The sequence below is a fragment of the Pteropus alecto genome, unplaced genomic scaffold (genome assembly GCF_000325575.1).
Source record: "Pteropus alecto unplaced genomic scaffold, ASM32557v1 scaffold16, whole genome shotgun sequence".
Lineage (NCBI taxonomy): Eukaryota > Metazoa > Chordata > Mammalia > Chiroptera > Pteropodidae > Pteropus > Pteropus alecto.
The window spans coordinates 7,946,110-7,972,369 of record NW_006438867.1 but is presented as its reverse complement, the minus strand read 5'-3'; the positions used below and the strand labels follow the sequence as shown (position 1 = coordinate 7,972,369).

At 44.3% G+C, this 26,260-nt stretch overlaps 1 protein-coding gene across 6 annotated transcripts in view; it reads left to right on the top strand.

The window, feature by feature from the left end:
• The window catches only part of PARP4 (poly(ADP-ribose) polymerase family member 4), a 71,750-nt gene that overhangs the window by 18,174 nt on the left and 27,316 nt on the right, over positions 1-26,260 (top strand). For all 6 annotated transcript variants that reach the window (XM_015592416.2, XM_025049540.1, XM_006915837.3 and 3 more), the window contains 13 exons: positions 374-511; positions 1,454-1,627; positions 4,291-4,451; positions 7,547-7,684; positions 11,690-11,785; positions 14,494-14,677; positions 14,840-14,996; positions 16,214-16,338; positions 18,302-18,433; positions 18,860-18,946; positions 23,299-23,463; positions 24,113-24,159; positions 24,305-24,383. In XM_015592416.2, coding sequence (XP_015447902.1) covers positions 374-511; positions 1,454-1,627; positions 4,291-4,451; positions 7,547-7,684; positions 11,690-11,785; positions 14,494-14,677; positions 14,840-14,996; positions 16,214-16,338; positions 18,302-18,433; positions 18,860-18,946; positions 23,299-23,463; positions 24,113-24,159; positions 24,305-24,383 — 1,683 coding nt within the window. The remainder of the gene's footprint in view (positions 1-373; positions 512-1,453; positions 1,628-4,290; positions 4,452-7,546; positions 7,685-11,689; positions 11,786-14,493; positions 14,678-14,839; positions 14,997-16,213; positions 16,339-18,301; positions 18,434-18,859; positions 18,947-23,298; positions 23,464-24,112; positions 24,160-24,304; positions 24,384-26,260) is intronic.

Here is a 26,260-nt window from a genome sequence, read left to right as displayed (position 1 = left end):
GGAAGCTGAGGGGCGGGTCCTTCAGGGTAAGCCACCAAGCCCAGCTTCCCAGGCGGTGGTCCGGGGGGTCAGGGTCCTTGCTTTTAACACCGCATGGCCTGTCATGCCACGGGCAGGCCTGAGGTTGCACCGTGGAACAAAGGCAAAAGTAAAATGGGAGCAAAAGAGAAAGACGGGGAGTAAGAGAGGGGAGGAGGCAGGGGTAGAGTGCCGCAGAAGGAGGGGCCCCGAATAGTGACAGTGACTTGGCTACAGGTGGCTCTCTCCTGAGCTGTAGTTAATTACTCCTTGTCACACCTCCAATCTCGGTTTAAGTAAACCCACCCATGAAAACTTCCTGCGGGTGTGTTGTTTTGCCATTTTGTGGTTGCAGTGGCTTCTGGAGGAGGATATACGTTCAAGTGCTCTGAGCCAGGAGGTGAGCGATTTGGTGGAGATGGTTTGGGCAGAGGCCCTCGGCCACCTGGAGCACACGCTCCTCACGCCTGCGAACAGGATCAGCCTTAACGACGTAAGTCCCGTGCGTCCTCGAAACCTGCTTTCCTGGTTTCTCAGCGTCAGCGATACCACTTCTGTTTGAGAGCTGGTTCGTTGTTCTCAGATGCAGTCCTTCCTGTTCTTTCTTGTCACCCTGGAGAGGGGGACACCGAGAACACTGAGGGGACGTGAGCTTCCAGGAGGAGCAGATGATCCCACCTGTGAAATACTGGACACAAGGGCCGATCACAGCTTGGCTTTTCGGTGCCAGCCGGTGAGGAGCTGCTCCTCCGGCAGGAGCTTTGCCGCCGGCCTGGGGGACGTGCCGCTCTGCGTCCTCCGTTAGACACTGGGCCCTCAGCCACTCCACAGTGACTGCGCCTCTGACCGTCCTAGGGGAAGCTGGGCAGGCTTCCAGCCCCCCAGAAACTGCTCTGCTCAGTCACACGCAACTGAAAAGACAAGCGAAAGAAAATGCTCCCGATGGCCCAGCTTCTGCCGCTGTATTGTCATAGTCAGATAATACAATACACACTTTTCCCGCTGTGGAATTAAATGAATTTATTTCAGGGCTAAAAATGGTTCCTGGGGTAAAGTCCAAAAAGCACCCGTGTAATTCAAAGCAGGTCCTGGCGGGTTTTGTTCCTAGTTTGACTCGACATCTTTCTAAGTCTTATGTGAAAAACAGGGCTCCCGCGGTGACACGAGCCTTCCTCTCTGGACGTAAAGGCAGGTGCAGAGACAGATATTGAAGACTGGTTCTTTCCTGTGGTTAAGACGAGCCCGCTTTTGGATGACTCAGTGGCATCGTCGTCATCTCCATAAACACCACGTTTGTTTCATGGCAGAGAGCCAGTAGGAAATTGATAGTCATGATGTAGCCAACGGCTGTTTTAGATGTTTGTATATGTGTTCTTTTACTTTTTCTATGATTATCAAGATCTCATTGTAATAAGTGCGTATCATCTACTTACAGGTGAGCAAGGCAGAGGGAATTCTACTCCATGTAAAGGCAGCACTGAAAAGTGGAGAAACGGAAGAACAATTACAAAAGATGATGAGTGAGTTCTACAGACTAATACCTCACAGAGGTTCAACCACTGAAGAAGTTAACCTGAGGCTGTTAGCCAAGAAAGAGGACCTCTGCCAGGTAAATCTCTGAGCTACAGAATTCAGTTAACATATGTTGGGGGAGGGGTCTTTTCAGACCTGATGAGTAAGGAAGGTCACACTGAATGAATCACAAAAGTTGTCTAGAGTTGGCTCAAAAATAAATTGTCGAGCCATTTTAGAATGCTTCAGGTCCTCTTGGAAGCTACCCGAACTGTATTCCCGAACATGAATGTGCTGGAATAGTGGTACAAAGGCAGATTCATTTAGAATTGCTGCACTGTAATGTCCCAGATCAGATGAGTTAAGATTTTCCGCAGAAGAAACGGAAAGCTGCCACGGACTTAAACAGCGAGGACACTTACCGCCCGTGTAACAAAAAGCCCAGGTGCGGGGGCGCTGCTGGTCCAGGTCGCTCGGATGTTTCAGCCTCTGCCCATCTCTGACCTTCCTATAAAGTGACCTTCCTGTCAGCCTGACTCCCCTTACCACCAGCTTACAGCTACAGTAGTTCATAGCATCCCATGTATTTTTTGGTATCTCTTAGATGAAGCCCCTGGTACTCTTGTTTCTCTGGTCAGAATTGAGTCACTGTGGAATTTTACTCAGCCATGAAAAATGAAATCTTAACATTTGCAATGACGTGTATGGACCTAGAAGATATTATGTTGAGTGAGATAAGTCAGACAAAGACAGACAGATACCATATGATTTCTCTTATGTGTGGAATCTAAGGAACAACAGAAACGAACAAGCTAAATGAAAACAAACATGGGTATGGAGAACAAACTGGTGATTGCCAGAGGGCAGGGGGCTGGGTGAAAAAGGGGAAGGAAGAGACAGGTACACATTGCACAAAGGGCTTGGGACAGATTTAGAGACGCATGACCTAGACATCAGAGGAGTTTGTCGACGTGAAATTTTGCATGTTTGGGGGAAATTATAGCTTTCAGTGGGTTCTCAGAGGCGTCTGTAGTCCAAACTAAGTGAAGAATCAACAAAAGAGGTGAACCAGTAACCAAGATGCTAATGGGCCCTCCCAAATCTGAAGTTCCCTGATTCACCTAATACCCAGCCTGTGGAACCTCAGTCTTTGGTCTTGCTACTGAGAGGGTACGTATGCTGCCTGGCCAAGTGCTTGTTAATTTAAATTGTGTGTTTTCAATAGGTAATACATCTGCATGATTTAGAAGTCAAATTCATACTAAAAAGGTACACTCAAACAATTTCCACCCTGTCCCCACCACCTCGTTCCAACTCTCTAACTCCCCACCTGATAACTTGCCACTCTTAAATATTTATTCCTCCCCTCTATTTTTACATAAAAAGCCGTGTACTCTCGTCACCTTTCTGCATCTGCCTTCCTCGTTTAGTATATCCTGCACGTGGAGGTCACCCTCGTTGCAGCGTTCAAATGTGGGGTCTGCCACATTGCTGGGCATCCCCTATCACCGACATTTTGATTTGCCGTCACAAGCAGTGCCACAATGAACAACCTTGCGTGTTTGTCATTTCCTGCGTGTCCAGGAGTGTCTCTGGGATACGGCGCCAGCAGTAGGAGTGCCAGCTTAAAGGATGGATGTGTCTAATTGTGACACACTTCGTCTGATTCCCTCGCAGGGTTACACCATCCTGCCCTCCCACCACCACTGAACGAGCTTCTGTTTCCCGTATCCTACGAGCAGTGTGTTTGCCCAGCGTGTAGATTTTACCGATCTGTGGATGACAAGTGGCCTCGCAGTGAGGCAGGCCTGAGCACCTTCCAAATGGTGAAGGGACGCCTCATTTCTTTTCCTGTGATGTGTCTCCTCATGCCCTCTGCCTCTTTTTCTTTGGATCTTGATCATTTTCTTCATGGTGTTTAGAATTTCTTTGTAAGTTAGAGATCTTAGTCTGTGACATGAGTTACAAATATTTTCTGTGTTTTTGGTTATTCTACTTTGCTTATGGTGAATTTGGTGGTGATGAACTTGTTTCATTTCACCATACAGAAATTTTTTACTTGTACATAGAGAAATGCATCGACCTTATATTTTATAGCTGGCGGATTCAGTGTAGTCAGAAAGCCCTGCCCCACAAGGTCATAAAGACGTGGGCAGCAGAGTGCCTGGTGCTCCCCATCAGTGTCCCTTCATTCTCAAAGCTGTGAAAACAGCACAGCTCTGTATCACGCGTAGCTCAGGTCATCTGGGAGCTACGGTCCCTCCTCCAGTCCCACGACCCAGGAGTAGCTATGCGCCCAGGGAAGGGACCGGTATCCCACTCCGTTCTGCGTCTTCCAAAGCTAAGGCAGTGCCTGGCGTACGAAACACGAAAATTGAGTTTTTGTTAAGCAGAATGGAACGTGAAGTTCAGTTGAGTTCCTGCTTTATCACTGTCCACTGTCCCCTCCTCGCTGCAGGATCTGGAGCAATTAATTTAGTTTCGCAGAGCCTCATTTGTCCCATGCACACAATGAGGACAGTAAGATCCAAGCGGACTGGTGCTGTGGTGTGGATTAAAGGGACAGTGTGCCCAGAACACTGTTAACATGGTGCGCTGCCCTAACGTACACTGCCATTGTTGTGTGTTTGCTGTCACTGAGGTAGCTGTGTCACCTTTAATGTGCCACTTACGTGATAAAAGAACTTACGTGAAAAAGTGTAACATGATATAACTTTTGGTTTGTGGTGATTCTAATGTCTGTATTGTTTCCATCTACAGCTAATAAGAGACATGGCTAACGTCAACGAAACTAATTTGTCCAAACGCAACCCACCGTCTCTTGCCAAATACCGAGCTTTGAGATGCAAAATTGAGCATGTTGAACAGAACACAGAAGAATTTTTCAGAGTTAGAAAAGAGGTTTTACAGAATAATCGCAGGTAAGCATAAGGAGACGCATTAGGATCTCTTCTGTAATACTGTGTCCGAACCTGATGCAGAGCCGATGGCCGCAGGTACCTGGATGCCTGTCCTCACTGACAAGTCACCTACATTGGCCAGTCGCTTCTTCCTGTGTTTGTAACAGGGCACGGGGCAGCAGTCTGTGCTTGAACACGCTGCTACCGTCTCTCCCACTGGGACATAAGGGTGCCAGATCTTGATGAGAATTACGTTTACAAAGGGTATTAAAGCTTGTGTTTGGAAGGGTGTTGCATAGGAAAATGCACTTAAGATTTTAAGATGCAGAAATATGTGTGTGGCAGCTTTTAAACTAGCCACTCTGTGGCATAAAAACCTGGAAAATCTGTCAAGCTGTGGACCCCCCAATGCCAGCCCCATTCGTTTCCTGTTGCCTGGGCCCCTTCCCGTTTCCTCTGCGGTCTGCATTCCGCACCTGGCACAGCAGCAGCACCAGCCACCTGGGCGGTCACTGCTTGGACAGGCCCTCGCTGTGCCCGTGCCTCAGAATCGTTGGGGCTAAGGGCCTGGACCCAGCGTCAGGACGCAGGATCCAGCTGTGTTGGTTGTTCTCAGGCCAGGCCGACTTTCATTGGCTTGGTCACTCGTCCTGCGGCAGCACTGCCCTCACGGAGTCTCTCTCCTGGGCATGGCCGGCATCTCAGCTCAGGTAACGTCCAGGTGGCCCTGCATCGGCCTTGCACGCTCCGTGCACCAGTGGTGCTGAATGGCAGCTGCTCCGACCACTTTGCAGGCCAGTTGTTAAATTCTTAGGATTGTTAACTAATTAAACCATTAGTAACAGGAAGTCTGCTATGGAGGGAGAATTTCCACTGAGGAAATCAGCAGATGCTGCAGTCGGGGTCACGTGTGGGCCCTTTTGCTGTGTGGAGTCCGTTTGCCAGCGCCCTGCTAGAACTGGGCGCAGCCACACCGCCCTGCGGACCGATGCGCGCCTGTCTCTGAGCGCATGCTGCCTTCCTGGGCAGTCACCCTCCAGTGCCATTCCCTGTACCACCTCACACCCACTAAGATGGTTATGTTTTTAAAAAGTGGGAAATTGTCAGTGTCAATGAGGATGCGGAGATGCTGGAACCCTCCACACAGTTGTGGAGATGTAAATGGTGCAGCCACTACTTGATGAGGCCACATTAAACACAATCATCAGATGCCCCAGCAGTTCCACTCCTAGTGACGTACGCCAAAGATCTGGAAACGGGGCTCAACCGCATACTTGTCCATGAATGTTCGCAGCAGCACAGGTCACACAGCCGGAAGGTCGAAGCCACCCAGACTTCCATCAGTGGGTGAATGGATTAACAAAACATGGCGACTATGCATACGCTGGAATATTGTTGGCCATGAAAAGCAGTGAAATACAACACAGGCTGCAACAGCGGGCGAACCTCAAAGACGTGATCCTACGTGAAAGAAGCCAGACGTGGAAGACCACACGTGCTGGAGCTAAACAGAGTGGTGGTTCACAGCATTTTGAATGTGCCGAATACCCCTGAGCTGTACACGTCAGTATAGTTTTATCCTATGTGAATTTTACCCCAGTTTTTAAAAATCCATTCTGTAGATCTATCCAGATGATGCTTTTATACTTGCTGAGATGATTTTAGTTTCTTTTGATTTGACCTTCGACCATCCCCTCAGTCCCTGCTAGGATCTGATACTAGGGAAGAGGCTGGAGACAGTGACGGTGGCACCAGGAGGGAAGTGATTAGCCCCCTCCATGAGTCACAGGGAAGGAAGAGCTATGTCCCTAAGACCTGGGTAGGCGTGTAGCTCGACCAGTCAATGTGACCCCCGCGAGCCCTTGCGGAGCTTGCACTCCACCAAGTGTCAGACAGCGAACGTGGGCCTCCTCCCATGGAGAGTTTGTTGCCGGGAAAAATTAGATTTTATTCATTTCGTTTCACTGATGATGACATTTTCATACTAATTTTTTTCTCCTAAAATTTATATTCTTTGCTGAAAGTTTAGAAACTATATAAAAACATGGAGAGAATTAAAGCTCACCCAGAATTTCAGCACAAGGGATAACGCAGAGATCACATAACTCACTCCTAACCCTTTGGTGTAGAGCGTATCTCGAGTTGGTGATTCTTCTCCACACCCAATGGTGTGCCAGTCAGCCAGCTCTTAGGAGTCAGAGTCCTGGTTTGTGACAGCTGCTGATTTCTGTGGCGCGAGCCCCACCCCCATCCCCTACCACAGCTCAGGTCGAGCTGCCAGCCTGACGCCCTGAGTGAGGATCTGGGTGGGCACGCTCAGTGGCCTCATGTAACCCTCACCTGTTCCCGTGCTTCCCTGTCTTAGCCCGCTCATCCCCATGTCGCCACACACTGCCACATCTATCTCCAGAATGTCTTCTGCTCACTGGCTTCCAGTTATACTGCCACTGTCTTCATTGCAGACCACGTTGTCTCGTCTGCACCACTACAGCTGCTTCCTCCCTGATGCTTTTCCACCTCTGCCCCATCCAGCGTATTTCCCGTAACAACCGTTAGACCTTAAACTGTGGGCTGTACAATGCCACGTTCCAGCGTCACCTCCACAGAGAGGCCTTTCTTGACCACCTCTCCCTCAGTCTGGTAGTTTTCCTTGGCAGCATTTAAAATTAGGCATTTGTTAACTCCTTGATTTTGGTCTCTCTCAGTAGAACGAAAGCTCCGTGAAGCTGGAGCCCGTGTCATTTTACTCCCAGTGCCTGGCGGAACACTCCACACAGAGTCTACTCTCTGAATGAATACATGGATGAATGAGTGAGCTCATTCAGTCTGTATAGTGTACACAATATATATTTGACAAAACTTGGGATCGTGTTATGCAAGCAGTTTTTGCGACCTTTTAGAATTTATATTTTACCATAAGTTTTACTTCCTATCCTTATTTATTTATCAAGTGTGATTTTTAATGGCCACGTAGTGTTTCCAAGATGAATTGTGCCATGATTTCTTGTATCAGCTCCCTAATAATGGGCATTTGGGCAGTTCTGTGTTTGTTCATAATGATTTTTCATTTTGCTTTCAATTATGTCATCTCCAAGTTTTTCTTCTAATTCTTACAGTCAAAGTCCAGTGGACATCCTGCAGATATTCAGAGTTGGCCGAGCAAGCGAGACCACAGCGTTCCTGAGCCAGCTTGGCAACGTGACATCCTTGCTGCACGGGTCTCCCGTGCGAAGCTTTGTAGGAATCCTGTCTCGGTAAGAGAAGCCACCTTGACTCGCCAGACCATTCAGCCTCACAAATGCGAGGTGTCATATCTCTTTTCTGTACCGCATGGGTCTCTTTAGTTAAAATCAGCCAGCTAATTGTATTCCAGAGAAAACTGAACATTTTAAATTATAAGTACACGTTTTAAATTATGTACTTATTTTTATATATAGTTTAAGTGTGGTGCACAGATATAAATGGCTTCTTGAAGACAGTATCATATAAAGAAAGGTGATTGTCTGTTTTACTTATGAGTCTTTCCTCTGTATCTACTCTAGCAATAGTCTAGAATTTAAAAAGAAAGATCTAGAAATTAGAATGCCCAGATACTGTGAGTTATCTGTTCAGAACATAATTGTAGTTTTCTGTTTGGATAAACAATTAATATTAGAGCCGAAACTGAAGTCACGAGTAGCAAGGGGAAATAGGGTTAAATCTGTGTCTTTAATTAAATACCTAATAAGAAACTTGAAAAGAAATATATTAGATCCATCTGGAAAAAACTTAAGAGCTGTTGGGGGACTCAAAAGACACTTGCACTACTCAGAAGGATGCCAGGTTTCCCTGAATTAACCTGTAAATTTAGTGGTATCACAGTAAAAGTACCACTGAGATTTTTTTAAAGATATAAAAAGCTGATTCTGCAGCACATAGTTTTTTTAATTTGACATTACCAAGACCATTCTAAAAAAGAGGCGTAATAAGGGAAGATTAACCAGTGAGACATTAAAAATATACTGTAAAGCTATATTAAAACAGTGAGGTGGTATATAAATAGAGAATGAATAGAATAGAAAGTACACAAATGCAAAAGTAGAGGATTTAGTATGTATAACAATAGCTTTTATCTCTGTGGAAGAAAGATTATTTTTCAGTACTACATATTGGATAAATATCTGGAAAAATATAAAATTGGACCCCTGCCTTGCTTCTCACACTTAAATAAACTCTTCATGGAGCAGAGATTTAAATATTAAAAATAAAACTTGTAAAGATACTAAATGAAAAATAGATTAAAAACAATAATCTTAGAGTGGGAATGGCCTAATAGAACTAAAAGTCAAAAGCCATTTTACAAAATTAATTCCACCTCGTAACATAAACTCAGCTAGCAGTTTGTACCATAAAGCCGCTGTCTCCTTGACCTGCCCAAAGAGAGCTGGGGTTGAACATTGGCTGCAGAGCTCTCTGAATGCTCTAGTTCGTTCTTGATCAGGGGAGAAGGGCAGTCAGTGTCAAGCTTAAACATTGTCCTGCTGAGCGAGGGGCCCGGGCCGGAAGGAGACAGAGCCCTGGGGGCCGGACAAATGGCTGGCCCGCAGCCCAGGACTGGTCAGGGGGTGACAAGAAGCAAGCCGCAGCCTGGGTCATTCTCCTGACACCTGGAATTCCTTCTGTGGGGTTACTTTGAAACGCATTTTCCTTTTCATTTTGTGCTATCTATCTACCTACCTACCTACCTACTTTGTCTGTTTATCTATCTATCTATCTATCTATCTATCTATCTATCTATCTATCTATCTATCTATCTATCTATTGTCTTTTAATTAGTGTGTTTATTTTCTCCAACTTTATTGTGGTATTATCGACCAATAAAAGCTACATAGATTTAGGCCGTACAATGTGATTTTTAAAGATATGCAGGGTGATCACCATAATAGGTTAATTAGCACGTCTGTCATCTCACCTAGTCCCTTTTTTTGCCTTGTGGTGAGAACACAAGATCTACTCTCTTAGCCAATTTCAAGTACACAGTACAGTATTATTAGCTATTATCCCATGCGGTACATTAGATCTCCACAATTCATTCATCTTAGAACTGAAAGCGTGTACCCTTTGCCCAGCTTCTCCCTATTTTCCCACCCCCCACCCCTGGAAACCACTGCTCCACTCTCCTCTCTGGTTCCATGAACTCGACTTGTCAAGATTCCACTTACAGGTAGGCCTCACAAATGCGAGGTGTCATATCTCTTTTCTGTACCGCATGGGTCTCTTTAGTTAAAATCAGCCAGCTAATTGTATTCCAGAGAAAACTGAACATTTTAAATTATAAGTACACGTTTTAAATTATGTACTTATTTTTATATATAGTTTAAGTGTGGTGCACAGATATAAATGGCTTCTTGAAGACAGTATCATATAAAGAAAGGTGATTGTCTGTTTTACTTATGAGTCTTTCCTCTGTATCTACTCTAGCAATAGTCTAGAATTTAAAAAGAAAGATCTAGAAATTAGAATGCCCAGATACTGTGAGTTATCTGTTCAGAACATAATTGTAGTTTTCTGTTTGGATAAACAATTAATATTAGAGCCGAAACTGAAGTCACGAGTAGCAAGGGGAAATAGGGTTAAATCTGTGTCTTTAATTAAATACCTAATAAGAAACTTGAAAAGAAATATATTAGATCCATCTGGAAAAAACTTAAGAGCTGTTGGGGGACTCAAAAGACACTTGCACTACTCAGAAGGATGCCAGGTTTCCCTGAATTAACCTGTAAATTTAGTGGTATCACAGTAAAAGTACCACTGAGATTTTTTTAAAGATATAAAAAGCTGATTCTGCAGCACATAGTTTTTTTAATTTGACATTACCAAGACCATTCTAAAAAAGAGGCGTAATAAGGGAAGATTAACCAGTGAGACATTAAAAATATACTGTAAAGCTATATTAAAACAGTGAGGTGGTATATAAATAGAGAATGAATAGAATAGAAAGTACACAAATGCAAAAGTAGAGGATTTAGTATGTATAACAATAGCTTTTATCTCTGTGGAAGAAAGATTATTTTTCAGTACTACATATTGGATAAATATCTGGAAAAATATAAAATTGGACCCCTGCCTTGCTTCTCACACTTAAATAAACTCTTCATGGAGCAGAGATTTAAATATTAAAAATAAAACTTGTAAAGATACTAAATGAAAAATAGATTAAAAACAATAATCTTAGAGTGGGAATGGCCTAATAGAACTAAAAGTCAAAAGCCATTTTACAAAATTAATTCCACCTCGTAACATAAACTCAGCTAGCAGTTTGTACCATAAAGCCGCTGTCTCCTTGACCTGCCCAAAGAGAGCTGGGGTTGAACATTGGCTGCAGAGCTCTCTGAATGCTCTAGTTCGTTCTTGATCAGGGGAGAAGGGCAGTCAGTGTCAAGCTTAAACATTGTCCTGCTGAGCGAGGGGCCCGGGCCGGAAGGAGACAGAGCCCTGGGGGCCGGACAAATGGCTGGCCCGCAGCCCAGGACTGGTCAGGGGGTGACAAGAAGCAAGCCGCAGCCTGGCTCATTCTCCTGACACCTGGAATTCCTTCTGTGGGGTTACTTTGAAACGCATTTTCCTTTTCATTTTGTGCTATCTATCTACCTACCTACCTACCTACTTTGTCTGTTTATCTATCTATCTATCTATCTATCTATCTATCTATCTATCTATCTATCTATCTATCTATCTATTGTCTTTTAATTAGTGTGTTTATTTTCTCCAACTTTATTGTGGTATTATCGACCAATAAAAGCTACATAGATTTAGGCCGTACAATGTGATTTTTAAAGATATGCAGGGTGATCACCATAATAGGTTAATTAGCACGTCTGTCATCTCACCTAGTCCCTTTTTTTGCCTTGTGGTGAGAACACAAGATCTACTCTCTTAGCCAATTTCAAGTACACAGTACAGTATTATTAGCTATTATCCCATGCGGTACATTAGATCTCCACAATTCATTCATCTTAGAACTGAAAGCGTGTACCCTTTGCCCAGCTTCTCCCTATTTTCCCACCCCCCACCCCTGGAAACCACTGCTCCACTCTCCTCTCTGGTTCCATGAACTCGACTTGTCAAGATTCCACTTACAGGTAGGGTATTTGTCTTTCTGTGTCTGGCTTACTTCACTTAGCATAACACCCTTAAGTAGCATCTGTCTCTACTAGGTTCGTAAGGCTGTCATAGAACATCCTCTTTCATCGTAAACCTCATAACTCGTTTCTTTTCAGCGGGTTGCTTCTGCCCAAAGTGGTCGAAGATCGCGGCGTGACAAGAACAGACGTTGGAAACCTGGGGAGCGGGATCTACTTCAGTGATTCACTCAGGTTAGTGTGTCATATCCCAAGCCACGTCGCTCACGCCCACTGCAGGCAGTCGTCACCGAGTACTGGCTCTGTTTTCCTCCATCTTTTCTTGCTGAGGTGTCTCTCACCCCAGAAACAAGTACTGTAAGCAGCTGATTTCTCCACAGGCTGTAGAAGCGTGAGTTTCGCGGTGGATGTTTGGAAAGTGGTGTTTGAAATCCACTTGGTGATTTTACTGTCCTGAGACCTTTTACGTATCCACACCCACTTAATCCTTACCACGCTCCTGCGGCCAATCCTGCTGGTACCCTCATGTCACAGAGAAGAACACTGAGGGACGGCCGAGAATGTCTTGTCCAAGGTCACACAGCATTTGTCTTTCTCCAGAGCCAGTAATCTTGACTTCTCCAGCACATGGCCTCTCTTCTCAGCAGTTTATCTCGTGTACATAACATTTCATCTTCAATCTCCTTGTTAATATTTAAATCTGTCCTCGTGATAGCCGCAGTGAATTGCACACCTGCCCTGTGCCGAGCACCAGGCTAAGTGCTTCATTGTCTGTACATTGTCCATAAACCTCACACTTGGTGTTATCACATCATTTTTATGGAAGGGATACAGACTCATGGAGGTTAAATAACTTACCTAAGGCTCCAGAGCTAGTTACTATAAATCAGTAAGAAAAAGATAAACAACTCAATAAGTAAATGGGCAAAAAACATGAATAGGAACTTAATAGAAGTGGAAACATGTATGGAAAATAACACTTGAAAAGATAAGTAATCAAGAACATGTAAAGTAAACCATAATGATACTATTTTACATCTGTCATATTGATTAAAAAAAAATACTTTAGCATCTCTAGATGTTGGTGAGTCTCTGAAACAATCTAAACTCTCAGATACTTCCAGAAAGAGACAAACCCTCTTGAAAAAGCTTTGGCATTATCTGGTCTAACTGAGGAACAGAGGTGAGTCCTGTAGGCTGGCCTCCAGTCCAGGAAGCAGTGCTCCTCAGCCTAGCTCACAATGGGATCATTGACTGCCGTTGACACCCCAACTGGAGCATGGGCAAACACTGGGGTGCTGATTGCACCCCGGAGCAGTTAAGTCAGTATCTCTAGGGGTGAGGCTTGGGCATCAATAGTTTTTAAGCTTCCTGGGTGATTATAATATGCAGCCGGGTCAAGAAGCACCACCCTAGGAAAACACTAGTGTTCATAGAGCAGGAGGCACTGCCAAGAATGGCTGAGGTCACCAGTGGCAGGCGCATGCTGGAAAACGATGCACACGTCCGCTGACAGTGAGATGAACCGGTGCAGTTGCTGTGGTCCCACATGGAGTCCTGAATGGCACCTTTAACATGTTATTGCAGCTACACGTGTCAAGTGGTGGAGCCTCAGCAGGGAGCCAGAATGGCTCTATGATTCTGTATATGTGCCAAGTTCAAAAACAAGCAAAACTAAACTTTATATTGTGAGGGACACATACCTACGTGTCAGTGCTATTTAAAAGAAAGGAAACTACACACAAAAATTGAGAGCGATTACGTCACATCTGGATGGCAAGGAAGGTGACACCACTGGGCATCAGAAAGACTAATGATGTTCTTCTTAAACCAGGTGGTGGCCCTATGTTAGTAGAATTTAACATTTATACTACAACTTCTCTTTCCTATGTACAAAATATTTCAAAGTAAAAACTTTTAGATATTTAAATATTTTTTAAAAAGTTAATTAGCATCCAGTTGAATCTAGCAAAATTGAGGTCCTTTGTGACTTTTGACAGTGGTTTCAGTATAGAAGTATGAATAGAGCCGAACCGCAGTGGACTGAGGGGCGGTCAGCAAAGAAGCCAGTAGGGACAGTCGCTGACTCCATGAGGGTGGAGAGAAGGGAAGAGACAGAGGGAGCCGAGGTGGGGGCTGGAGGCATAGTCAGGGTCTGGGCTCCATGGAGGAGTTAGGCATTTTTTAGTTGCAGGAGAAGAACCCACGCAAAGGAGAGGTTTATAGGAGGAAGGGGAGAAATTGACTTTTTTTTAAGTGCGGGGGGATAGAACAAAGGGTCATCAGGCAATGCTTTTATATTTTGGTCTTGATCTTTGAAGAAATAGAGGTATGTCCCCAAAATGTTGCTCCTGAAGGCAACCCAGCCTATGTTCCTAATAAATAGCCCGATGCTTTATTAAAGTTGCTGGATCCTGAAGAAGGTTGAAGCACAGTCTCTCCTGTGGGTGTCTTGAAATTTTCACTTTTCAGTTGCATTCAGAAGGGCCCTGAGAACTCAGCGCCCGTCTTCCCCTTGACCAGCTCTTACTCGCTGGTACTTAATGTTCTTTCTGAGCTAACATGCGGAGAACCAATTTGCTTTTTCTTAATTAATAAGGTGAGTTTCTGTCCTCTTTTACCACTGTGGTGTTTCCTACACCAAAATGCACATATCTCAGTAGCTAATAAAGGTTTGGGGGACAATGGGAGTCTTGTCTCTATGAGAACGAAGCCCTTTGGGCTGCCTAGCACAATAGAAGAGCAATCTATGTGGTCGTTACATCAAAATCTTAAATGACTGAATAGTAAGCTCTAAGTTGAATCGTAAGAGATTCTTCAATAGTTAAATCTGGAACATTCTACCAGCAATCTTTTAAACAGTGTCGCCTATGTACGGAATAAAATGTCATGACCACGTAGCTGTAAATTATAAATACATTCTTCCTTCTTCGCATCTGCAGTACGAGTACTAAGTACTCACACCCCGGAGACACAGATGGCACTAGACTCCTGGTCGTCTGTGATGTGGCCCTCGGGAAGTGCTTGGACTTGCACAAGAAGGACTTCTCCTTGACGGAGGCACCGCCCGGCTATGACAGTGTCCATGGGGTTCCAGGAACAGCCACTGTCACCACGGACTTCGAGGTATTTGTATCAAGAAACGGGCAGAGAGGCTCCTGTGAAGAAGTTTAAATAATTATTGTCTACTGCCTGAATTCAATATTTTCTAAATTAGCAAACATGAAAATTTGCTTTTATGAAAATGTGCCAATAAAGGTTTTTTCCATCTATTTCTGTTTGCTCTAGGATGATGAATTTGTTGTATATAAAACCAATCAGATTAAAATGAAATATATTATTAAATTTTGTTTACCTGGAGATGAAATAAAGGACTTTCATCCCTGTAATAATATCGAATTAGAGGAATACACGCCCGAGATTTCAAATTTTCCAACAGTTGAAGGTTAGACAATTTTCTTGAATGTTGTTTTACATGCTATTACTAGAACTCAACATTATATTTTCAATAGAATTTATTTATGTTTGGTAACCATATTTAGGACCTCATAGGTAAATATTTTATTTCCTTTTTATTTTGTAAAATTGAAAACCAGGATGCTGGGGAGAGTTTAAGTGGTCTCAAGATCATGTTACTTCACTTACACTCCAGATTCAAGCTTGTCCAACCCCGGGATCGCCACTAAAATCTGCTAAGCCAATTTCAGACGTCAGTGTGCAAACAGGGTAATGGGGCTGGTAGAATAGACAGACAGCACAGCATTAGGATCAGGAAGCTTGGGTTCAAGTGCCAGCTTGCCACTTACTAGACTATGTGATCTGTGACAGACCACATCCCAGTGTTGCTGTGAGGATTAAATGGGATAAGTGAAGGTACCCCCAAAACTGCGGTGTACAGGTTATGTATTAGTAATACAGATAAATGAGGGGACGATGGCTTTCAGAAAACCATAAGCCCAAACTACAATAATATTAATAGTTTTGTAAAAACATTAATGTTTTTAACTGCAATCAAAGTATTTTTTATCAGAAATGTATGACTTCATGTATGTTCAAGAAGACTACTCCAATTTTTTCTCTGGGATTCATTAAATGTCATGTTTGGGAAGAGAGTATCTTTGTATGTAACCATATCTGTACTTTTGTGCTGCTTATTACAGGACGTGAACATTTTCTTAATATGCCGTGTTAGGAGTTGTGATTTGGTCTTCCTCAGATCAAAAGCCTAGGGGATCTCAAACTTCTCCGACACGCTTTCATAGCACAATAAATAATAGTGACTAACCAGTGCAAAATTGCAAACTCGGGAGTGTAGATATCTAGATTCTGCTTAAGCTGCTCTTATTGAGATGTTTCTAAGACCTCTGTGGACTTGTGTGTATGCTTAAGCGTAGGCCTTTCAAGTACCAGCATGGCCCTGCATTTTCAGGGCAGCTCTGCCGAGTCCGCAGACGAAAAGGGCCAAGTGTCTGCTGAGAATGCACCCGTTCTTGTCACATGTAGTCAATTACTCTTCGGAATTGGCTACTGAAAATCGTAAAAAGCTGTTTGTCCGTTTTTCTTGAAATATGTGCGAAAGAAAGGGGGAGGAATAAAGACCCAGATAACAAAAACGGTACGGGGAGGGTTTTTAAAGCTAACGCTAGTATTTTTAATATGTAGATTACCGGTTACCAGACAGCGGGCCCTCCAGCAGCCTCGGGGCCGGCCTCCAGGATGCCTCCGGGAACTCGGTTCCTCTTGAGGACGTGTGCATCAAGGGGAAAATAATAGACTTCGTAGCCCAGGTATGCGCTTGGTGGTCTTATGATTCTCTGACGAAATGATGTAAGTTGTGAGAATGGGATTACACTTGCACAGACTCAGCAAAACATGCACACTTCTAAACTTTGTGTATTCCTCGAGCACCTGCTCCACACTGGGGACTGTTCTAGGCTCAGTGTATGGCGACAAGCAGTGTGGAAACTCTGCCCTCACAGCACCCACTATGCATTGGGCAATAAACGTGATCAATAAATGAAATCCATGCTGTGTTAGATGGTGGTAGGTACAAGAGACAAAATTCAAGCCGGAAGGGAGAGGAGCTTTGCAGGACAGAGGGGTTTCAACTTGTAAGTCGGCCAAGGAAGGCTACACTGGGAAGGTGACACCTGTGCACAGGTGTGCAGGAAGTGAGGGACAAAACCATGCAGACATCCGTGGGGTGCTCATTACAGGCAGCAAAAGCAGCACATGCAAAGGTCCTGAGGTAGGAGCAAGCTTGATGTGGTCAAGGGACACAAGGGAGGCCACTGTGGCTGGAGTTGCAGGGGAGGGCAGGGCAGCTCATGTCAGGACAAGGACCTTCTGTCCTTAATGCCGAGTAAAGTGGGAACCTTTCGAGATTTATGACACCTGTGCGATGAGCAGACCTGGTTCTAACAGAACCGCACTGGCCGCTACGCTGAGAGTAGTCTGAAGAGGACCAGTCACAGTCTCTGGAAAACAGACCAGATGAGACTTGTTTTCCAGAAGCTTGTTGGGACACACCCTCTGAAGAAACACCTGTAAGAGCGACGCGGGGTCGGGAGGGAATACTTGACCAAAGGAGACATGGAACTGTGACACAGTCACACCAGAGTCCTCAGCGGTGTCAGAGGGAGCTTGGAAGCCAAGGTGGCCCTTCAGAGATGGTCTGAATTGAGGCCCAGGGGCTAGGCCTTTTACCCCACAGGGACCAGTCATTGGATGTGACTGCCCCTCAGGGGGCATAACCTTGGGCAAAGCAGTTGGTCTTTGTCCACATTAGATCACCAAGAGACTCAGCGTGATGAGGGAAGCAAAGGCCAGCATTCAGAGGTTGGGGGTGAGGCCGAGACAGCAAAGGAGCCCCAGAGGGGACCGCCAGTGAGCTCCACGGGCCAGGCTTTCTGGGAAGAGGGACCCTAGGGGTTGCTGATTGGTCAGGTAAAGTGAGGACTGAGACTCGAACATCGGGGTCACAGTGACATGGTCATTAGTGACCTCGGCAGTCACCTTTCTCATGGAGTGGTGGCATGGGAAGCCTAATCAGATCGAGTTCAAGGGACGTGGGGGTGGTGAGAATTTGGAGACAAAAAAGAGAAAATGGGACAGTAGCTGAAGAGAAGTGGGGTGAGAGTGTTTTTTCTTTTAAGGTGTAAGAAATCATAGCATGTGTGTGAGCCAGTGCAAGTGAGGAGAACTGAGTATCTAAGAAAAGGAGGTGTGGCTATAGGTGCCTCTCTTCGCAGGCAGGAGAGGTGAGCACTGATGCTCAGAGTGGCCTCGGCCAGAAGCCTGCGGCTCGTCCATGTGTCCTCCATGATACATTGGATTAGACAACTTGGATCATTTGCTATTACAAACCTTGTGAGGCTTTTTCTGTGGGGAAGTTTGCCCAAAACTTTGCTCATGATTTAGCAGTGACTTTCCATTAATTTGTGATTAGACAGTTGGCCCGTGGGTTGACTTTGAGTCTCCAGGCACCCTGTATGTTCACGGCTCACACATCTGAGTCTTCTTGAAGTGAGTTCAGTGTTTTTAGGTTAGTTGTATAATGATTTTGCCTGAAAAAGGAAAATTAGGATGTCAAAAATTTGTACACTATATTGGTTTCTATTGTAAGTCCTAGTAAAAATACTTTAAACGTGATTGTCTAAAATTATTTACTTTGTGAGTACCCAGTAGTGCAAAGAAAATGTTACTCCATATATGGTATCATCGAGTTAATGGAATATTTTTCTTCTTCAGGTCATTGTTTTTCAGACATACACAAATCAGAGTCATGTGCCCATTGAGGCAAAATACGTTTTTCCTTTGGATGATAAGGCAGCCGTGTGTGGTTTCGAAGCGTTCATCAACGGGAAGCACATAGTGGGGGAGGTAAGCGGAGGAGGTGCGCTGTGACCTCTCTGGTTCCAGAATCACTTTCCCATTTACCCAAATGTTTGTTATCTGAGTCCCCACAGCTGTGAGGCTGAGGGGCAGCCTTAGCTTAAAGGTATTCTTTGGAGGACCAGACACTGGCGCAGTTAGCCTTCACATGCACATCCAGCCCAGATGACCTGCTTTCTGCTCCTGTACATGCAGTCTGCAGCGGTCAGCACCTTTTAGTTGGCCTTTTCTCATTCAAATTCTTATTAGACAAGAGCGATCATTGATGATCATTTCATATATTTCAGTTCATCTTCAACAGTCTCTTAGTTTTCTGTTTTTGCCTAGGTTTTAATAAACATTGATGACGTTTTCCTTAGTAGAGTCTAAAATCACTGTTCATATTATGACTGGTATAAAAATCATCTTTTCCAGATTAAAGAGAAGGAAGCCGCCCACCAGGAATATCGAGAAGCCATCAGTCAAGGCCATGGCGCTTACCTGATGGACCAGGATGCACCTGTAAGGCTGGCTATCCACCCATCAGTCTAGCATCCTTACCAGAAAGGGGAAAGGAGTTGGAATGTGAAGTTCATGGTGGGAACTAGGATGATCCACATCATGTCAGGCCCTAGGATTTCACTTGCTGCTAGCAGGGGAGGCCAGACTGCTCAGACTCGGTGACCCCTCTCACAATATGACCAGACACACAAGAGCCACTTCTATTAGGGGAACCAAGTTTCCCAGAAGTAACGACAAAAAGAAAACATTTGGGATACATCATTTTTATCTACTGATGAAAGAGAGTAACAATGTATTTACTTGTTTTCCTAGAACTGAGTTCAGCTAGCAATTTATTCCATCCTCACCAAATCACAACCCAGGGTCCCAAGAGATGCCCAGGTTCTTTTCTTCCTGATTATTTGCTTTCACAGGGATGGACTGGGGGGGATCTGGACAAAGGGACAACTGTCACACCCGCTAGATTTCTTTCCTTAAGTAGAAGCTGTTTTAAGTGCACCTCAGGCAGGTACTAGTTCACAAGCCCTCAGTTTCTACGCAGTGTTCTAATGTAGGTGCTTAGCTGCTTTTAAAAACGGACCATATGCTTCACATTTCACCTCTGACAATGCCACATTGCCATGGTATTGTGAAAACTGGATATTCGGAGAGGGAGTTATTAATTTAAGTTATCAATTTAAGGGATAAGTAACCTTTTGATCTCTAGTATATCCATTTGCAGAATGGGATGATCAAGGAAGCGATCACTGTTAACCAGTTAATAACCCCCGCCCCCAGCTGAAGCATGTGGATGAGAAAAGCCTGGGCTCATTTGACAGGCTGCCACTTCACAGTGTGGGGTCATTGTCATAAATGAATTGGTCTGCATGTTTCCTCCTTGATGCTAATAAATTTCCCTAGGAATATGACCCACAAGAAGAGTCTTCACAAAGGATGTTACCTGTGGGTAGTCCGGTCAGAACCACTGCTGGCCCAAGCTGCCGAGTCCCTGAGAATGTATTTTGCCACCTGGTGACTGTAATGTTCTTATACTAAAATATGTTAACAATATAATATATTATGTAAGTAATATGTATTATTATATAGTGATTCTCGAACAACACAGATTTGAACTGCACAGCTGCACTTTTTGCGACAATTTGAAAAAACTCACTAACCGCATAGCCTAGAAATATAGAAACAAATTAAGAAACAGTTAGGTGTGTCCTGATGCATAGACCAGACGTCGCTGAGGAAGAGAAGCAAGCACCAGGACTGAGGGCAAGAAGGGGTGGGCTGACTGCCGTTTTGTGGGAACGTGTCCGGTGATGCACAGGGTGACCCTCATCTGTAGCGCTGCTCACCCTGATCCTTGAAGGGGGAAGCCATACCCCAGCTGCCAGTACTGGGTGTGCAAGAGGGCCTGGCCCTCAAGGACTCTCTCCGGATTGGTTCCATCGGTGCTTTGTCCCTGAAGTCAGGAGCTACCTTGCCTGTCAGGGGCTGCCTTTTAAAGTCTTTTAGATATTGGACACCATCCCTGGCCACCCTGCACCCCATAAGTTCAACACCAAAGGCATCAAAGTGATCTGCCTGCCCCCAAACACAGCATCTCTAACTCGGCCTCTAGGTCAGGAGTCATTAGGACCTTTACAGTTCGTCACACATGGCCTCTGTGGTTAGGACTGTTGACGCCATGGGAGAGACCCCCAACAGAGAGAACATCGTGGAGTCTGGAAGGATCACACCACTGAGGACGCATCATCATTTCAGAAAAAGCCTTGAAAGCCACCAAGCCCCAAACAACAAACTCCTGCTGGGGAAAACTGTCTGGATGCTGTGCGTGACCTCACAGGGTTATGATAGCCGATCAAGGAAGTCATGGACGAGGTTGCAGATGTGGCAGAAAGGTGTGGGTGGGGGGCGGTGAAGGGTTTCAAGACATGGATCTTGGAGAAATTGAAGAGCTAACAACTCCACAGCAGAGGAGTTAACAGAGGCCGACTTGGTGGAGGTGAGTGCTTCTGGGCCAGCGCCAAACGATGAAGACGAGGAAGCAGTGTCAGCGAACAGACCGATGGTAGACATCTGGCCGAGGGTTCCGGTTATTCAGGACTGCTCCTGACTGCTTTTGCAACATGGGCCTCTGTGACCGGGCACGGAAACTACAGCACACGGTGGAACCGTGTAGAAATGTTTTTAGAGAAACGAAGGCAAAAAAGTCAGAAGTTACAATGTATTTCTGTAAAGTGACACCGAGGGAGCCTCTCTCTTATGCATCCCCACCACCTCCACTCTGCCCCCCAAGACGGCAGGACCAGCCCCCCTCCTCAGCCTGCTCGGTATGAACACAGCGAGGATGAGGATGAGGCCAGGATGACGAGGCCTTTTTGAGGCCCTTATTACTCAGTGAACAGCAAGTGACCATCGTGCGGGACAGTTAACACGTGCTGTGTGTATGAGTGTGTCTGCGTGGAAGTCTAATTGCATGGCAAGGACTGCGGGACATTTCTGTGCCATCACCGTCACCTAAGCAGTCATGTGGAACACCACGTGCAGACTTGGTTGGAATGGGCAGCCTGTCTCCACCCAGGCAGAAGCGGAGTGCCTTCTCAGGAAATTGCAGATCTTTCAAAGAATTGCATGACTATGCTATGCTTCTCTCCAGGAGCCTGTCACCACGGGTTAGAAGTTTTTTTTAAAAATGTAACAATGTTTCCAGCACTGTATTATGAACTTTAATACTGTATACCACTAAAGTTTTATAATGATTCATTGGTTAGTATACAGGCTAGGCTGCCATAAAGCAATCATATTGCTCCTGCTCCATTATCAATGCCTGATAATCATCCCTGTAAATATGAATTCCTTTTTCACTATATCCTTTCATTTTTGATGTCTAGTGTTACTGATACATATAACATCTGCAGTGTTTTGTGTTATATAAGACGACAGTAACACAGGTGCTCACAGATAGATGATTCAACTTGTAAACATGATATAAACTTACTGTAAATATATTTTCTCTTCCTCATGATTTTCTTAATAACGTTTTCTTTTTGGTAGCTTACCTTGTTATAAGAATACAGTATTTAATATATATAACTTACAAAATATGTTTTGATCAGCTGTTTATGTTATTGATAAGGCTTCTGGTCAACAGTCAACTGTTAAGTTTTGGGGGAGTCAGAAGTTATATGTGGATTTTCAACTACATGGGGGGGTGCCCCTAACCCCAGACTTATTCAAGGGTCAAATGTGTATGTATCATTATATTTTAAATACATTATATAAGTGTATATATGTATGATTTAAGTCTTCTGATAGTCGACATTATAAATACATAGAATTATGTATCTGAGTTATACACATATACATATATGGCATTGTATGTATCATATATGATAATATAGTAATATGCATTTTATGTTACGTGTATTATGTTTCCAAGTATCAGAAGAATGTTATTTTGTAGAGTGGCTACCTTGTAACAGAAGGGACTTCATCTGTTTATACCCTACGCAGAGCCGGCACTGCAGCCCCGTGTGAGTGAGTGGTGGTCTCGCACGGGGACCTCCGGTTTCCATACACTTCTTTTGAGGGCAAGCACTAGTAACTGTTAATCGTCTCTTCCTTGTTTATTCCCTTCCTGCAAATGGATATCCTTGATGTCAAAAGTAATCTGTCCCTCACGTCTGTACTAACCGTGAACATTACGCACTCCTAATCTAAACATGCTGTGTGTTCATGGCAGCACAGCCACGTGGAGGGCATGGTCAGGAGGCTCAGACGGTCCCTGCATGAGTGTCAGAAAACACACATCTAGCCTCTCTCTTTTTCTGTCTGAGCTAATCACATGCAGTGATTATCAGTACCCATTAAAGAAAATGAAATACTTTTTCTAAAAAATAAAGCGATGCATTTACTGCTGGGTAAAAGAATTAGGTGAGGCCTGGGTTTGGTGACGGCTGCTCTGGCTCTGCAGCCACAGTTAGAGCTGGTGCTGGCAGTGGCGGAGGCCAGAGAGGCCAAGTTCTTCCAGTAGGGGCAGCCTGGATGGGGTCCCTGTGCAGATTCCTGCATGTGAGACCCCTGGTGGGGAGAGGTCACTGGGTGACGCACCCTAGCTGGGCAGTCTTGCTACCAACAGGCCTCCTCTCCCTGTGCCCCCTGAAGACGTCACATTGTCCCGCCACTGGGAACAGCTGCAAGAGTCTCCTTTAGCACCACCAGTGTCTGTCTCGTAGGCTCTCATTTTCTGAGGAAGAATTTGGCAGACTGTAATTCAGCTGGTGCACGTGATAGGAGGGATCAGCCAGCGTGGAATGGATGTGTGTGTGAGTCGCTAGCTAAGTAACATGTCTCTGTTTCAGGATGTGTTTACCGTAAGTGTTGGAAACTTACCCCCCAAGGCTAAGGTCCTCATCAAGATCACCTACATCACGGAACTCAGCATCCAGGGTACCGTGGCTGTCTTCTTCATGCCTGCCACTGTCGCACCTTGGCAACAGGACAAAGCTCTGAATGAAAACATCCAGGTTCGTGTGCTTAAGCTTTTTTGTGTGCGATTTATGCATAGGGGAGAAAAAAAAAAACAAAAGCATCTGATCTTTTTGGCATAAAGTCAGTGAATTTATGGACAAGTATGCATTTAGATATATGATGTTTATAAAATAAAAAGATTAAAGACAGACATGCTCAAAGAGCATAATATTTTTATTCTTTCCAGTCACTTAAAAAGTTTGTGTCTATGTTACATGTTCATGAAACACAGAAAACATAAATACAAATAAGCCAAAGAGGATAATTAAAATTATCCTTAATTCCATCGCTGAGGTGGTAGCCCAAAGCTGCTGTTTCCGCTGTGCCGTGGGTCTATCCGCGCTTCCTGCTTTGCGTGCATTTATGTAAATTGTGTGTATGTGTCTGTGTGTTTGTGTACACATATGCGTATGGTTATGTGTGTGCACACATACATGTATGTAGTTGAAAAGGTTATAAATTACCTTGATGTCAGTTACAGTTCAGAAGTTACTGTCACTTCATGAACAATTGCTCTATGTCTCACTACAAAGTAAGACTTGCTCTTGTTGCTGCTCTAGGTTGTGGCCTTGGTGACATTACATTCAGCAGAGTCTCGTTGTGAAACTAAATAGATACAAACTTAATAGTTTTTCCTTTTAACAGGATACAGTAAAGAAGATTTCTATAAAGGAAATAGGATCAAAGCAAAGGTTAGTACCTAACGTATAAAACCTGACAATCATTCAATGGGCGTTAGTTTTATGGCTTAAATTTTCATTAGAAATGATGTGAAACAATTAAGGTAGTTTAATGTTTAAGATATTACACTGACAACTTTCTCTTCATTTTCGGTAGCTTCTCGTTGACTATGTCTATTGAGATGCCGTACGTGATTGAATTTATTTCTAGTGATACACATGAACTGAAAAAAAAGGTTAGTAAAGTTTCACTTTATTTCTTAAGAGCTCTTATTTTAACATTAATTTTGTGTTATTAGGGCAAGACATGCAAATGGTCTAAAAAGTGAAATGATGCTAGCAACAGCTTCTCAAAGCAGCTCCAGTCCTGAGATAGTGAACCACTGGAACTATTTTAGCTCTTTTTTGGTGGTCCTCAAAGTTTTAAGTAATAATTTTTACTGCTTGTTCCTCATTTACCTGTTTTAGAAATTTTGTTTTGACTTCCTGTTATGGCAGATGAAATTTAACTCCCTTACCCCCTCCACTTCCTTCACTCCCCACTTTTTCTCGCCCCTTCATTCCAAAAGTTATATCACTGTTTTTGGTTACAGCAGTAATCAATGTTTATATTATTATGACTATGTAAATGATGTTTACCAGCGAGTCGAGAAATGTGCTATGATTACATTTTCTTTTATTCTTTTTTTTAACGTCTTCATATAGCATTTCCGCGGGGTGGGAGAGATACCTTTTTCATTTGCTTAGTCCCCTAGGACAGTTCTCTCGTGCTCTGACACATAGAGTAACGCCCCTCGCCATCCGGTTCTCACTCTGCTGAGTGCTTCAGGGAATCTGTTAATTCGTGTCTCCTACTAGCTGGCTGCTGGGGCACAGCTGCCACCCTGAGACCTCCCCCAGCTCTTCCCCTGTGCAGAGCTCTCATCTGCATCCTCTGTCTTGCTTTGTTCTCTCCCTTTGTCAGAGCACAGTCTCATTACCTTCCTCAGTGGGAGGGATGGGCAGCCCTGCTAGAAAACATCCTCCTTTCACCTGCTGCCCTTGACATTCGCAGAGGTGCCTCCCCTCTCAGAATGCTGAAAACTTTGTCTTCTGGCTTCTGGTGTTTCTTTTGAGAAGTTAAATTACATTTTTATCCCCCATTCTTTATGAGTAGTCTGTTATGGCTTTTTTTTTTTTTTTTTTTTAATTCTGCAAGAATTTCAGATCTCATTATCCTTGGTATTTTGAAATTTCACAGTAATGTGACATTCATTCTTTGTAAGTATCTTGTGGACTTGCGTTCTGGGAAATTTCATTAGACTTTTAAAGACAAAGTTGTTTCTCTCTTTCACCATCCTGCAGCGCCTCTCGGTCAGGTATTCCCTGGATCGAGCCCTTTATTTTCTTACATTGTCTTTCCTGTTACTCATTTAATTGTCTTTTTGTTTTTCTTTCTGGGTGATTTTCTCTATTTTAAATTCCAACCATTCAACTGGAATTTTTATTTTCTCATATGTTTTGGTTTGTAAGCTCTTTTCTGTTCTGTATTCCTCTTTTGTAGCATCTCTGTGTGTTTTGTGGATGCAGTATCGTCTCTCTCCGAACACATTCACAATATACTTTTTCTGTTGTTCCCTGTGTTATATCTCCTTTCTTTGAGTTTCTTTTTTCCGTCTGGCTTTCTGTCTCTCTGGTCTCCATATGTGACATTAGAGCCTTCTCCTCCAACATCCGGATGCCCTGTCTGTGTTTGTCTTCACTTGAAACATGAGCAGGCCAGAGAGATGCTCTGAGGTGAGCCGGGTGAGTGGTCCAGAGACCACCGGCAGCTGTGTTTGGTGATGGGTCTCACGGGACTGTTTCAGCCCCTTCTGTGATTGTTCAGAACACCTCTAGGGTAGTCACAAAGTATGACAGGAGGGTGCCTAAGGGTCCCATGTTTGGGGATGCCCGCTATCACTTCAGTCTGTTTGCAGCCCTGTACTCCTATGCTTCATCGTGCCTCCGGTTCCCGATCCTAGATTCCATTTGATTGAATTTCTATAAGTAATAAATCTCAGTTTCCTTCAGTGAGAGGACAGGGAGCTGGCTGCTGGTGCCAGCTACTTGGTTACCTAGCGTGGGGAGTGCG